Genomic DNA, 15,884 nt, shown 5'->3' with positions numbered 1-15,884 from the left:
CCCCCCCCCCCCCCCCCTATTAAAAAATGAAACTGATTAATCGATTATCAAAATAGTTGGCAATTCATTTAATAGTTGACTATCCAAGTCTTTGCAGCACCATTAATAACCTCTTTTAAGTCTTAACAAATACAGGAGCTGAAAAAACAAAACAACTTACATTTCTTCTGCAGCTTTTTCTTCTTCTTATTCGGACTCTTGTCATCGATTCCCTCCTCTTCCTCAATGGGCCTTTTCATTGGAGGGGCGTACGCCGTACTGGGTGGGATTTGCACTGCAACACACACACACACACACACACACACACGTTAAGGACATACAAAGCACCTTATTGCAAAACATCTTTACCACGTAAAGTTTGTTTTATGGTTGTGCGGAGGCTCCACGCAGAGCTTTTTCTCCGTAGCATACGTAAGTGGCCTGAAGTTCATACTTGGGCGTTTGGTGTGTGCGTCAATCTCTTTAAGAGAATAGCAGGGCCAGCGTGTGTGTGTGTGTGTGTGTGTGTGTGATGAAGTGATGTGATTAGCTTTGGAGCGAGTAGCGGCTCTAGGGTCATAGTGAGAGAAACAAAGTGTCTCCTCTGTTCTTTCTGACCATGGTGGGAAATCTGCAGCAGGACAAGTTAACCCTCTCCTTGATCTCATGTTGTTTGTGGAGAAGAAGAACCAGGAAGTGAGTCGGGGGCGGGGGGGTAAAGGCAACACTACCAAGCCAGGATGAGCGACGTGCGTCAACGTAACACGTTAAATGTAAATTGACCGTTTTGTGTCTTTTCTAGTCTTAACGACTACTCAAAGTGTTTTCACATAGTACAGAACAACCTGCTCATCAGATAAACACACACACACCAGCATCTGGGGCAACTCTGGGTTCAGGGTCTTGCCCAAGGCCACTTCGACATGGGACTGCAGGGCCAGGGATCGAACCACCAACCTTCCGATTGGCAGGCTCTACCACTGAGCCACAACTGCCCCAGTTTCATTTTTCGAGAGCAGGACCTGAGGCTGCAGCGCAGCGTCTGGCGCAGGTCTGTGTCTCCACGTACGTAGCTAGTTTGTTCATTTAATGCAGTTTCTACTTAGTGTTGCTCGAGTCTCACAGGTAAGCGAGCCTGGTTTACCTGTGTAATCAATAGGAGTCTCACTACGAGGTTTCTTGGGCATCTTTGAGGGAAGGGGGTCCATTCCAAGCACTTTGTGAAGCTGTCCGAAAGCCGACAGCCTTAAGGCGTGCTGAAGACACAAGAGACACCGTTTGAATAACATGTTTACTATATTGAGAATATGAAACGGGCAAAAAAACACCACTATTACTTTGGGCAACATTGTAATCAGGGCTATTTAACTCATTGACTTTGAAATAATGACTTTTCAAATAATGTAAACCCTTCGGCAGGAAGGTGTGTTTGTTATTCACAACACAAGAAAAAATTAGTTTACTTGCAAAAACTAATGTGCATGGTAATTTGATTCATTGCACAGCGCTAACATGCACACTAACGACTCTCTCTTGCTCACTTGTGCGCTCGCTGTGATGTCTTCTCTCTGCTGGCGGTCCAAGTGACCGACGGCATCTGTGGGCTCCTTCTCACACGGATCAGAGATTCCAGCACAATCTACAACGGCAAGACATGACACGGCTTAACACGTGACCCGAAAAAAGTTATATTACAACTCAAAAAACAATTTGCAGAAGACGCAGCACGTGCACACACACCTGGCATGAGGATTCCTGAAGCGAGACACTCCAACACTCTCCGCAGAGCTTCTCCCGCCCCCATGGGCCGGTTCCCCGTGCCAATGGCTTTCTCACAGATCAGCTCCAGCGGCTGCAAGAAGGGGGGGGGGGGCAGAGAAAGAAAGAGGCTTTGTTCGAGGATGCTATTTTTAAGCTTTGGCTTGGAGAGATTTTAGGTCACTGCGTTAGGTAGGATGTCTGCAATTTAACAGCCGTGATGGTGGAATCTGTTTTTTCTAGACAAGCATTTCTTTTTTATTAAAAGAATAATTTTTAGTTATCTTTTATTTGAGAACAAACTGTCATTTGCAACAACAACCTGATCGCATTCACACCTGGAAGCTACACCCAGTACAACAGAAGTCTGACCTGCTGCCAATAAGAAGCTCCACTGGAGCCGTTGGGGGTTAAGGGCCTTGCTCAAGGGCACCTTAGCGGTGGTAATGTGGGAGAAAAGGGCCGCTCTTTCACTTTTCCCCAACTAGAAGCTCGCTCCTTGAACCTTTGGGCCACCACTGCCTCCCAAGGAAGCTTCGGGATTTTGAGCATCCAGCTCAAAAGGTCCCATGGCAACAACAATTTCACTTTATGAGGTTTTATGAGTGGTTTTATATGGAACTAAGCTTTAGGAGCTTTCTATCTTCTACTCTCCTACCTCGACTATTTTTGACCGGCAAGATGGAAACACCAACAGTTACAGTGAGATGTTAAAACCTCTTAGTAAACTGTGTTCACAAACAATGTTCTCCATGCTGGGTCCATGTGTAGAGACCCTGGTGATGCCGAGTCCATGTGTAGAGACCCTGGTGATGCTGAGTCCATGTGTAGAGACCCTGGTGATGCTGAGTCCATGTGTAGAGACCCTGGGGATGCTGAGGTCATGTGTAGAGACCCTGGGGATGCTGAGGTCATGTGTAGAGACCCTGGGGATGCTGAGGTCATGTGTAGAGACCCTGGGGATGCTGAGGTCATGTGTAGGGACCCTGGTGATGCTGAGTCCATGTGTAGAGAACCTGGTGATGCTGACTTCATGTGTAGAGACCCTGGTGATGCTGAGTCCATGTGTAGAGCCCATACTTACTGACACTTGAAGCAAAGTCTCATGTTGTGTTGAAACTTCTTTAGGTTTTAAAAATGGCTATTTTGAGACTAGCATAAAAGCGATCCATGAAACTTAAGACCTTATATTTGGACTAGCGAAAGAAAGAATTACAACACCAGTTTAATTAAAACGAGCATTATAGGTGGCGTTGAATGGCCGTGGGAATATTAGGACCGGTATAAAATACTACCTAGTACAGCGTACTTCAGCAAGATTTAAGACCCAGTGGAAACCCTGAAAGACATTTTGCCTTTTCTGTGAAAACCCGGTAAAGAGAAAGCCTTCACTAACCCAGCCACGAAGCGAGGCCCACGTGGGGACGCGAGCACAGAGGTCCCTCAGGATCCGGATGACGATGACGCAGGAGCGCAGCCCATTAGCTCTAGCCTGGAGACACAAGCAGGGAAAGGGGGGCACGAGGAAGACCAGCGGCCTTAGTCAAAGAGGAAGACTACATGAGGCCTAGAGCAACATAAACATCCAAATAACTGAAAGTAAATCAAGAAGAAGCCACACAGACTACAACAGCTTAGCTTTGTCATTATGGAAATATCGGAAAAAATATTGGACGATATGTTGCTTCTCGTTGTTTTGAAGACCCTACTTATGATCAAAGTCAATCACCAACGGGATCGGTGGCGTGGTTATGAGGCATAACGACATTTCTGTTGGTGTTGAAAAACATGCTTTTTAATTAAGTCCAGGTGGAATGGTGTGAACACACACACCAAACCTTGATAACAGCTTCAATGTGACAAAGTGAAGTATTTATATATATATATATTATAAAAATAAAAGGTGTGCTTGCGTGTGCTGTCATTGAAAGCTGTGATGGTTAAGTCAGTGAAAAGAAACTGGACTCGAGGTGCAATATTCCTGTTGATCTTGTGGCACACAGAGTGACAGAAAAGCCAACGAGCAGGACAGGTTGAGGCCACATTCAACACTACTCAAAAAGCGGTAGAGATGGAGCACTGACTTGATCAAGTGTGAAAGCCGAAGATGACACGCCTCAGAGATATAATGAGTTATCATCGACATGGTTCATTACAAAAACAAGATTTCCCATAAAAACTACAGATTGGGGCAGCAGTGCCCTACAAGTAGCTTGCATAATAATGTGAAAACAACAACTCACACCAACACTGATATAGAAATATTGCACCTGGATATATTTGGTTAGTCCCAGATATTATGCTGATTGAGTTAAGAAGCTGTGAAGGAAGACTTAGGAACTCGGGGACTAAAAAGCAGCATTGGACTAAATAAATAAATATAATGTAAAATTGTAAAATGGCACTGCGGTGGAACCTGTTAAATGAGCAAAGCAACTCTACAAAAGTGTAATGACAAAGGCTTCCTAAGAAAAACATCCAGATCATTGAGTATCACTACAGAAAGTACACTTCAAAAAGAGAAAATTAACAAAGAAAGAAGGGGGGGTGGGGGAAAAAAACACATGAAACGCCCAAATAAAAAAATAAAAGACAAAAAGAACAAACAGCATAAAAAACCAAACTCAAAACTACTTCTGTTTTAGAGACAAATAAAGACAAGGTCCAAACCTGGAACCACTTAGCGTGGCGGAGAGACGCCAAGGCAGTTAGGCATTTCTGCCTGTCCAGAACATCCGGGGGATCGTTGACTGAAAGCGATTCTATTGGCAGGTGGAATAAGAAGACAAGGTACAGTTTGACCAAGGGGAGTTCTGTCAGCCGGCCAGGGGGAACACAGGCAGCCTTCCCAAACCACAGGCAGGAGGGGGAAGGGGAGGGGGACCCCTCCACTGCAGAACCACAAAACGCTCTCAACCTCCCGGTAAAAATTGATTTTTTTTGCACGTCCCCGCACACAAGGATTAGACTCACGACTATAGGGATGTTAATGATTAACCCGATTTAACCGACAAACAGTTAAAAACAGTATTATTGAAATAAGGTTTTTTACTTTTAAATAGGTACAATCTATGTCTATGCAATCTTTTTTTTTTTTTTCAAACTGGTGCTTGCTAGTGCTAATTTTTCCCAAAGCAAGTTGTGTTTTAATCTCTTTTTTTTTTTTTTTAAATGCTGGATGCCTCACGGCGGACAGCTTTGGGACACATGGCACTACATCGATGAGGATGAATCGGCCGCCCTTCACACATAGTATGCCGAGCAGACACACAGCTGCAAGGCAACCCCGACAGGCTCAGACACGCATGCCGCGGACTCGTGTCGGTCGCACGCGGCTCCAGGAAGGTGACTTCTGACACAGGACATCGTGGCTATGAGACCGGCACAAGTCCGCAGCCGTCCACGTGACATGGCGTGAAAAGTATGTCTGTGTGAGAACAGCGTGAACTGGGATTTGTTGCCTGCTTGCCGGTTAACGGTTAGTGATCACTTAACGAGGGTCATAAAAAAAAAAACTCTGAATTAAATTAGCATCCCAATTTAAAACCCATCAGAACGACTGTATTGTGAAGTGGGTTAAAACTCACGGTCTTATCCTTTTTTGTTAAGGGCTTTTTGCTTGGTTCAAAATGGGAGGTTGTGTCTCTATATTTACTTTAACGTTCAGTGCTTTAAAAAAAAAAGAAAGGTCTGCTTTTTTTTTTTTACTCCTCCAGGCGTTAACGGGAGGTAGAGCCCCTCCCCTTTGCCCTATATACTGGGTACACTGCACTTTGCCCCTTCCGAGACAGAGAGCGGCCAGTTGGTCAAAGGTCCAGCGTCCCTAAAAAATTGACAAACTAGAAGGCTTGACAGAGAGAATCAGAATTGGAACCACAGGCAGAAGTTATCAGATGCACAAAAAGTGGGTATCAAAACAAGTCCACACTGCAGCAAAACTGATGGCTTAAGAAAATAAAATCAAAGACAAACTGGGCATCACTGTTGGCACGGGGCTACAGATAAGGTCAAGGTTCAACACCTGCTAAAACTGAGATCCTTACTACGGTTAGGGGCTTAAAAAAAAAAGAATGGAAATCTTACATTTTTGTAGTTAAGCATCGCGATTGTATACAAATGTCATGATGCCTTACCCTGTGACTACCTAACAACTGTGGCTGACCCCGATGGATTTTGTGGTTGGACGTACATGCAGAACCCAAGTGTCCCTTGTCGTTATCCGTGACCCCGAGCCTTCCCTGCTCACCAACATCGGAGACAGTCAATAGCCCACTGCTGGGTCTAACAACTGAGGACAGTTTCACCATGTTTTGCTACTCATTTTTGCTGCAATGCAAACCGTTCATCATCAATGATAAAACACATGCAAACAAAGTGGTCTCTCTTTTTGGTTAAATTCTCAGTAAGCCTTCATTTGGTTGGTGAGCTTGGTCATCAAAAGAGGTGAGGGGGGGGAGAGAGAGAGAGAGAAAGCTATGTCTTCAGCTGCAGTCAGTAAACTACCTGCTCTATACTGTATATTGGGCCATCAAAAATGTACAATTACATCACATGGAACTAAGAGAGAGTCTAGAGAGCTATAAGCATAGCACAGTTTCGTTATGTGACGGTGCATACTTGTCCCCTAGCTCCATTGAAGGCCCAATAAACAATATCTATCTAGCCTGGTTTGCCAGCCGGGCCTCCTGCTGGAGGAAGGGCGGCACTCAAGAGACACCGAGGTCCCCGGGTACAGGCTTACCTCCGGTAGCAGCCTTCTCGATCTCCTCACGGACCAGAGGGGAAGTCAGGTGAATGGTGAGGGTGAGAGGAGGCTCCTTGCTGTTCTTGATGACGATGCTGGCCTCGCGGATGTGCTGCGTCACCACATACTTGTCTTCTGTGATCATCTGGGAAAGAGCAGAGTGTTTGAGACCAGGCTTGGGCCTATGTGATCAGCAGTTTAGTTGATTCTGAGGATCCCCATTAGCAGGTGTCAGAGCCACTGTAGAGAGACGGCAGACTGTTTAACCAATGGGGATGCACAAAATTCACCGGTTAAAGATTCTGCAGAATCTTATTACCGAAGCCTCCTTCCATCCTCAGTCCGTCACCACAGTAACCACATTAATGAAGTAAACAACGTCTTGTGCTGTGACTGTCCTTGCTTTGCAGCACCTGATGTTGCTGCATTTTGGTTGCGGTCTGTAGATTCCTTCATGCACAGCTCTGTATTCTTTTGGATGTTTCCTACCAAATGTATGTATGAGGGGCGGAAAAAGACAGCATAATATTGCAATATATTCCGTGGCAATACTGTATCGATACACAGGCACATCAGTATGGATCTTTTATTATATATTATATATGTGTTGTCAGTTTGTCTTCTCGACAATCCCACTCTGCAGCGATAACATGGAAGTGATATGAACTAACTAACTAATGTTTCTTTGTAGATGAAACAGATGTTGACTACGTTTCCTTTTGGGGACGTCATTTAAATTGTGTAAAAATTGAATGAAGTTGGGGGGAAAAGTTGATCAATCTTCGACCGCTTATCCGGTATCGGGGCAGCAGCTCCAGGAGGGGACCCCTAACTTCCCTTTCCCGAGCCGCATCAACCAGCTCCGACTGGGGGGTCCCAAGGCGTTCCCAGGCCAGGTTGGAGATATAATACCTCCACCTAGTCCCGGGTCTTCCTCGAGGTCTCCTCCCAGCTGGACAGGCCTGGAACACCTCCCTAGGGACCCCCCCAGGAGGCATCCTTACTGGAAAAAGATGATAAATTGCAAAATATCGCAGAATGTTGAAATAGGTTTAAAATCGTAATAATATCACATCGTGGCATAAGTGTCGTGATGTATCGTGAGGCGCCTGGTGAGTCGTCCCCCCCCCCCCCCCAACATGAAACAAATCCGCTTTGCAAACTGAACACGTAGCTGGACTTCTTTTGACTGAAAGTACTGCCACACATCACTTATTCTGTTCCATTGTCACTTTCTTCTTACAACCTACTGCACTGAACGCTCCACCTACGTAATCAGCGGTGGCGTCATTAGTGAAAGCTTCTAGCGTCCCGGTAGGATCCCTAGTAATCAGACCTAGAATAAACTTGTTACTCGTGATGATTAACGGAGCTCAGCAGGCGGACTGGCCGCTCCACCAGAAAAATCTCTAAATGACCAGCAGGGCAAAGATTTTAGATATTTTTTATCTCATCTTAGTTCGGATAGTTGGTTAGAACGTTTTTAACCCTCGGAGGTCTTCGGGTCTTCACCTTTTTAGGGCATTTGTAAACAACTGATCCCAATTCGTGTTTCATATCAAAATGTCCAGATCAAACTCAGCTGCCTGTACAGCAACGCCCAAATCTTTATCTTGCAGAAGTATTTCTCTCTTCTGAAAATATAACTAAACTCAATTGTTGTGGTGCTTGAAATGAGTTTACAAAAATTGTGGGTCCACAAAAGATGCCAATATATTAACAAAATAGGAAATAAATGTCTAAAATGAAATTGTAATATCGCGTAATTTCGAGTGTTGTCAAACGCAGGTGCGTCTTTCGTCCAGAGGGTTACTACTCTGCTTCCCTTCAATTGTTGTAGGATCCAATCTCCAAACGGCGCATGTCTTTTAAGACATGACAGAGTAGGTGTTTCCGCCGGTTTTAACGTTGAACGGTGCACTAAAATTAGCCGAGTCACGTTCTCACCTTGAGCTGCGTAACAAGGTTTTCAGAGACTTTCTTCAGCAGATTGATGGTAGGCTTTTCCTTACAGAGGAGCACCAGCTCCAGGTCCAGGTCCCCCTTCAGGAGCAGCCCCTTGGCAACCAGGCCCACCCTCATTACGCCACGCAGAGATCGGGTGGCCTGATCTCTGTGCTCGCTGTCGAAAACAAACAGAAGATCCACGGGGGAAGCACAGGAGAGATAAGAAGGGAACCGTGGTTAGAGAAGAAGAATTACAACATTTCTCACTGATGAGGCTGGACGATTAATCAAAACCAAAGTTTAGAATCTCTTTCCCCATGTTGGTTACTCCGTTTGTTTAAATCCTCAATACTTTTCTCACAGTGTTCATGTACTTTTCACTGAAAACATACTCAAGCCAGACAGATATATAATCAGCAGGCCGATATTAGGCATAAATGAATATTTAAAAATTAAAATAAATAACGGACGCAACACCCTTCCACCATGTTATGCGTGCTGCCGTTTTGTCCTTTATTGGACGTACTACTGCATGTGTAGTCATGTGACCCTGCACCATCCAGTCCAGTTTGGCTTAAGTAGGGATGACACAGAAGTAGTAAGTTTAGCCAACAAAAGGGTGACAGGAAGACGATTGAGGTCCCGTCGCTTCGACAAAAAATGAAAAGACGAAAGTCATCTTAACTCATTTGTGCCGGATGCTTCGCGCAGACACATTACATCTACCGCCGGCCGCTGCGTGGCGCAAAGGATCATCCAGCACTTCTTCATCCTCATCCTCTACCACATCCTCCCTCCCAAACTCCTCACTATCTCCCACCTCAACGTCCCTGCCCCCGCTGTCTAACTCCTCCTCTGTCGGAGCCATTTTCTCGCTCGTCTCTCAAAGATTCATAAACAAACGCACATGTATGTCTGGTTGATTGACGTGATTTTCAGCAAACTACGGTACATTTTGGTGGTCACTTGGCTTTAAATAGCCAACAAGACCTTCAAGATCATGTGTATTTGAACCAATGACAGTGCGTTCTCTGCTGCACGCGTCACGAAAAGACCGACGAATACAGAACGCTGCGCCACGCAGCAGCCGGCAGGAGGTTCAGAGTTACGCAACGCAGTAACCGGCGGTAGATGTAATGTGTCGGCGCTGATTATCCGGCACAAACAGGTTAAGACAAAAATCAAGAGCATTACAAACACCAGTTTCCTGGATGAAAGCCTCGTTAACTTGTCCTTCCCGCCAACTACCATGGATCTTATTGCTGTATATCTGTGTCAGTGTCTCTGTGTCCCGACAGGCAGCGGTCACGGAAGGCTTGTGTCATATGGACGTGCCGACACTTTTGTTGTCATTACTTAAAATTCCTAAGACGGGCGGCAGAAACCATGCACTACAACTTGAAAAGTTGAGTTTATTCGGAGCACAAACTACGTCAGTGAACAAAGACTAAATAAAACGTTGAATAATCGTGATTTTAGGTCACCCGGCCCTACTTACTGACACCTTTTCTACAAACTGAACAGGAGGATTAACATTCCTGCGGTCTCCTTACCTTTCCTTATCCGTCTCTGCGCTATCAGAATCAGACTTGGATGTCCCCTTCTCCTGCTTGTCCAGCCAGTCGGAGACAGCCTTGAGGGCCCGCTCTGTGTGGGACACCATGTTCTGCACGCTTTCCAGTTCCTCCTGAGTTGGATAGATGACCGAGTGTTTGGCCATGACGTGGCGGTCATCGTTCATGAAGACGCGCATGGAGCGGTGGCGCATCGGGGGAGGCTAAGGGGGCAAGAAGACACAAGATCTTGATTAAAGAAGAAGAACCAAAGAGGTTTGTGTTGTGATGGGGTTAGCAAAGACAAATTCATAATACATAAGAACAAACAGGTTATACAGCAAGACATCTGGGTCCCAGTCTGATATGCGGTTTGTTCCTACCCTCTAATATAACCCACGGTAACATTTTCTGTTACAAAAAAGGACAATTTAAAATTTAGCCGGTGGCGTTTTTCCACCTAGCTGCCAACTTGGACGGTGAGTCTAAAGCTGTGAGTTATTTAAGTACCTTCATTAATCCTGCTAAATGGGACAAGCCTTCATCAAGATTAAACAGCGTACTCTCTCTCCCCGTCACTCACTGGTCTTTGATTAATTAAAATAAAAGGAGTAACAAGGTCTCCTGTCTGGGCCAGTGATGACACAGGCAGCCAAAGCCAATTTAGATGGAGGCGGCGATGAGGAAGCTACAGCATGTGTTCCTAAAGCCCCGGGGCAGTCTGCAGGCTCGCACCAGTCCGGGGACTTAAATTAGACCTGACACTTCAGTGCCGTTAGCAGAATATTTCACAAAAAGACCAGGCTGCCTGTGCTTAAGCTCCCAGCCAATAGTCAAACAAAATCACATGATACAGAAATGCAAAGCTTTACCTCGAACAGAGACTGAAATGAAGACATTACCATTGTTGTTCTAGAGACCGTGTTGACGCCTTTATCCAGCGAATGATGTTAAAAGATGTCGTCTCGGCAGCAGATGACAATGTTGCAGTCCGTCTGTACAGGAAGGAGAACAACACGTTAATGCACTTATTATAGTAAAGGCAGTGAAAAATCTGCAGCCAACTAAAAAGCTAACACAGATCCACAAAAGGATGGATCGATGGCCTACATTTGATTTAAAGAGATTTTTGATGATATGAGGGTAAAACACTTCACACACGCGCTCATTTGTCAGTGAAATAGAGACGTTGCCAGCTGTAGCAACAGAAGAGGATTGTTGACCGAGCAACACATGAGATTACAAGGCAGAAATGCAGCTTCACTGTATATAATCAGACTTGAAGCACAGCTTCATGTGCACAAGGTGCACACATTCATATTTCTAGCATGCTCTTTGATTTCCTTTTTCTTTTATGAAAACTTAGTAAAACAGAGAGATAAGTATAGAGACAGTCAGACATAGAGACAGTCAGACATAGAGACAGACATAGAGACAGTCAGACAGACATAGAGACAGACAGACATAGAGACAGACAGACCTAGAGACAGACAGACAGACCTAGAGACAGACAGACGTAGAGACAGTCAGACATAGAGAGACAGTCAGACATAGAGAGACAGTCAGACATAGAGAGACAGTCAGACATAGAGAGACATAGAGACAGACAGACATAGAGACAGACAGACAGAAACAGACAGACATAGAAACAGACAGACAGACAGAGACAGACAGACGTAGAGACAGACAGTCAGACATAGAGACAGACAGACGTAGAGACAGACAGACATAGAGACAGACAGACATAGAGACAGACAGACAGACATAGAAACAGACAGACAGACGTAGAGACAGTCAGACAGACAGAGACAGACAGACAGACATAGAGACAGACAGTCAGACATAGAGACAGACAGACGTAGAAACAGACAGACATAGAGACAGACATAGAGAGACGTAGAGACAGACATAGAGAGACGTAGAGACAGACAGACGTAGAGACAGACATAGAGAGACGTAGAGACAGACGTAGAGACAGACAGACATAGAAACAGACAGACAGACGTAGAGACAGTCTCACACACACACACACACACTCTCTCTCACTCCTCCATCACACACACACACTCTCTCTCTCCTCCATCACACACACTCTCACTCCATCACACACACACACACTCTCTCTCACTCCTCCATCACACACTCTCTCACTCCATCACACACAAACACACTCTCTCACTCCTCAATCTCTCTCACACTCACACACTCCTCCATCTCACACACAAACTCTCATCCATCCATCACATACACCTCCATCACACACACACACTCACTCCTCCATCACACACACACACACTCTCTCACTCCTCCATCACACACACATACACACACACAGATAGAGGCAGACCGAGGCCAAACCAAGTTAACCTCATTAATTGACCGTAGCAGATTACTGTCCCTACATCCCTTCGTTGGGTTTGCCCTGTATGAATACCGCCTCCATTGGACGAAGACCTCGCTTCCACAGCCATTAGTTCATAAGTCCATGAGTTCAAACCACGGTTCAACAACTTCACAAGAGGATAAGTTAGTTGGTACGGACTATGGCAGTGCTACTAGACATGGCTGCTTTCCAAGCAGGGGCCATCCCGAGTTCCTTCACGGATGACTGGCTGCTCATCACCAACGCCTGCAGCGATGCAAGTTGGACTGGTGTGATCAGGGTGAAGTAGTGGGTTCAGTGAGCAGGGAGGACATCTTTCATTCATTGTGACACTCCCACAGCACTTACATGCCAATAGTAATGAATTAAAAAGGTCCAGTGTTTAACGCGTTGAGTTATCCATTAACAAAATCCGTTCTGCCGGTTCACAAACTTGTCCTTTCCATGAATATTCCCCACCACTACCATCAACCCAGAGTATCCCTGTTGACTTGAGATTTTACATTTGTCGTTTGCGTGAACTGGGGAAGACGCTCCGTATTCATGCGCCATCTTGAAATACGTTAACCGGTAAGGGACGGGGACACACACACACACACACACACACACCCCCCCGGCGAGATTGAAGAAGGAAACATGGAGGAACGCACGTGTTCAAAATACAAATTTAAGGCTTTTTGAAGCGTGTGGACGACCGTAGCTGGAATACGTACTATGAACTGTGTGGCAAAATAGAGTTGATTGCGAGTTAGAGATATATATATATATATATATATATATATATATATACACACATACATACACGGTCAAAAGTTCGGGGTCACTCCCAAATGTCCATTGGACTCCATTCTAGACAGAATCCAAGCTGAGATCAGTTGCCTTGTTTTTTTTAACCAGGGCAGTAATCAGATTACATGATGTGCTTACATCATTGCAAAAGGCTTGTTTAATGTTTTCTTAGTTAGTTTTTTAAAATAATATCAGATTAGTAAACAAAATGTGCCTTTGGAACATTGGATGAATGGTTGCTGATAATGGGAAATGTAGATATTGCATTAAAGATCAGCCCCCCCCCACCCAGATCAGCTGGTATCCTGTCTATAATGGAGGGGAATGGACATTTGGAAGTGACCCCAAACTTTTGACCGGTAGTGTCCCTCTTTAGGCGAGTGGGTTGTCTTTTCATAGGACTAACCTACCTCCTCTATAAATTTATATATATATATGAAAGAAATATCAACGCTAGACGGGATGAATTCCTCCACATTTGACCTTTCAGCTTCTTAACCCTCGTGTTGTCTTCCCGTCAAAATTAAAAATCAACACTTTAGTTGACGCTTTTTAATCGATGTTTTTAACGTTTTCTTAAAATTTTGTCCCTTTTTTCAACACTTCTGACACTTTCCCCCCCCAATGTTTGTCACGTTTTTGACGTTTTCAACACACATAACATTAACTTATTAACTTTGGTTTAACTGTTATTTTTGGAATTGATGGTCAATAAACTTCATTTGTAGGAAATTATACATAATGTTTAAGTTAGAAAAGCAGAAATTAGACTAAAATTAAAGGGATATGGATAATGTTAACTTTTACTTTTTTTTTTCAAATGCTATAAAAATGAATAAGACGCCCCAAAATTGATGCAAGTAGAGATGTGTACTTGGCAAAGAGCGTTGGGTGGAATCAATCATGTTATTTTTGGGGAATTAAAAAAAACATTGATATAGGAAAACGGGTCCATTTGACCCGAGGACAACATGAGGGTTAACTGTTCATACAGAATCTTTAAGCCTCTCTGGGATATAACTAAATCCAGATTTGATAAACCTAGATATGGACAACATTTGCTGTGTTTGTAGCCAGCAGTGTACTTTGTTAAGAAGGTGAATTTTTACTTTATTGATATTCCAGAAGTCTCTTTCGAGGGGTTAGCTGGTTAGTGTCTTCATGGTGCAGTAGTGGACACAACACAAGCTTTGGTGTGGGAGACCCAGGTTCGATCCCCACCGTGGTACATCAACCAATGTGTCCCTGAGCAAGACACTTAGCACCTAGTTGGGGACATTGACAAATACATATATAGCAGTTTTAAGTCTCTTTGGACAAAAGAGTCAGCTAAACGACATGTGATGTAGGCAAAGTGACCCTACGCAACCCGACTCGTACCCGTCTTGTACCCTCGAAATGTTTTATTTTTTAACTTTTCATTTACAATCTGAACCACTTTGTCGTAGGAGACTTGGCCCAGCAGTTTCTATCAGGCTCCGCCATTGTGGGGTCCAACAGAAGACCCGTACCCCCAGTCAGACGCGTCCTTCCGGTGCCTATATAGCTTTAGTTGTGAAATTAGGGGAGACTGCAATCTTTGTTTTGTCACATGTAGACCACATTGAACCAGGTTCCAGATCACTCATTAACCGTGACGCACCCACAATGCTCACAGGCCATGTGCAAACTATTAAATAAATGAATAATAACTGAAAAAGCATTTAAACGATTAAAAAAAGTAGAAGATGTGAAGCTACAATGCTGCTGCCTCCGTTGTGTTCTTATCAACAAGTTAGGTTGCAGTTCACACCGTTTAACCCCCATTGACACACTTAACCTTTACTTCCAGGGGAAGAGTGCCTTAACATACACGTACCACATCAATTATAGGACCCAGACCCCACAGCTGTGGAAGGAGAATTAAAAAAAACAAAACAATACAGACGCCATTTTAACGCAACGCCTAGCTAGCTCGACCAGCTAGCTAGCGTTCACAACCCCCACAACAACAAAAAAGACGTCTTCAAAAAGCTGCGTAATGCCGACGTGCTCATTAACCACGGAATATAAGTGCCTGTTTATCATCGTTGTCAATTGAATGACTCACTAATAGTGCAAAAACTATACGAGAAATCGTGTTTGGACGGTTTGTTATCTTTCAGACATCAAAATGGTCGAGGAGACCCCATTGAGGGTCCGGCTAGCTACAGTTAGCACTTAGCATGTTAGCTTAGCCGAACAAAGCCGAAGGGATATATTTCTGGATCGCGTGTGAATACACACTACAAATGCAGTGTCAGGCTTCTTCGTTAGTTACCTGAGTTCAGCGACCACGTAGTACCTTATCCCGTTTTTGTTACAGGCTGAAATTATGTATTTTTCGTTACTCACCGTGGTGTCGTTGCCGCTAATGGACGGCCGCTGCACGCTAGCTCCCAGACTCTCGGCAGCACAAGCGTGGAAATGGAAACGCCCACGATCTGAAAACGCGCTATGCTGATTGGACAGAAATTGCCCGTGACTGCAATTGCAGCCAATTGGAAAAGGGGGAGGGGTGGGGACAAGACCAGGGGCGTGGTTATCAATGAAGGCGGGTTGATTCATTCGGGCCCTGCCAGGTGCTCTTGAGCAAGGCACCGTACCGTATCTGTGTGTGTGGGTGTGTGTGTGAGTGTCTGTGTGTGTGTGTGTGTGTGTGTGTCTATGTGTGTGTGTGTGTCTATGTGTGTGTGTGTGTGTCTGTGTCTGT

At 44.7% G+C, this 15,884-nt stretch overlaps 1 protein-coding gene across 2 annotated transcripts in view; it reads right to left on the bottom strand.

Annotated features, from left to right (window-relative positions):
• Positions 1 to 15,602, bottom strand: part of LOC117958249 (interleukin enhancer-binding factor 3 homolog) — a 28,698-nt gene extending 13,096 nt beyond the window's left edge. For both annotated transcript variants that reach the window (XM_034894559.1, XM_034894560.1), the window contains exons 1-11: positions 15,527 to 15,602; positions 10,884 to 10,976; positions 9,982 to 10,205; positions 8,429 to 8,603; positions 6,479 to 6,626; positions 4,408 to 4,499; positions 3,134 to 3,229; positions 1,720 to 1,831; positions 1,521 to 1,618; positions 1,124 to 1,235; positions 161 to 274 (exon numbers count right to left, since the gene is read on the bottom strand). In XM_034894559.1, coding sequence (XP_034750450.1) covers positions 161 to 274; positions 1,124 to 1,235; positions 1,521 to 1,618; positions 1,720 to 1,831; positions 3,134 to 3,229; positions 4,408 to 4,499; positions 6,479 to 6,626; positions 8,429 to 8,603; positions 9,982 to 10,205; positions 10,884 to 10,886 — 1,174 coding nt within the window. In that variant the 5' untranslated portion in view covers positions 10,887 to 10,976; positions 15,527 to 15,602. The remainder of the gene's footprint in view (positions 1 to 160; positions 275 to 1,123; positions 1,236 to 1,520; positions 1,619 to 1,719; positions 1,832 to 3,133; positions 3,230 to 4,407; positions 4,500 to 6,478; positions 6,627 to 8,428; positions 8,604 to 9,981; positions 10,206 to 10,883; positions 10,977 to 15,526) is intronic.
• Between the last annotated feature and the right edge of the window lie 282 nt (positions 15,603 to 15,884).

This window comes from Etheostoma cragini, chromosome 15, assembly GCF_013103735.1.
Source record: "Etheostoma cragini isolate CJK2018 chromosome 15, CSU_Ecrag_1.0, whole genome shotgun sequence".
NCBI classification, from domain to species: domain Eukaryota; kingdom Metazoa; phylum Chordata; class Actinopteri; order Perciformes; family Percidae; genus Etheostoma; species Etheostoma cragini.
The sequence above is the reverse complement of the archived record's forward strand: the minus strand, read 5'-3'. Positions and strand labels throughout refer to the sequence as shown.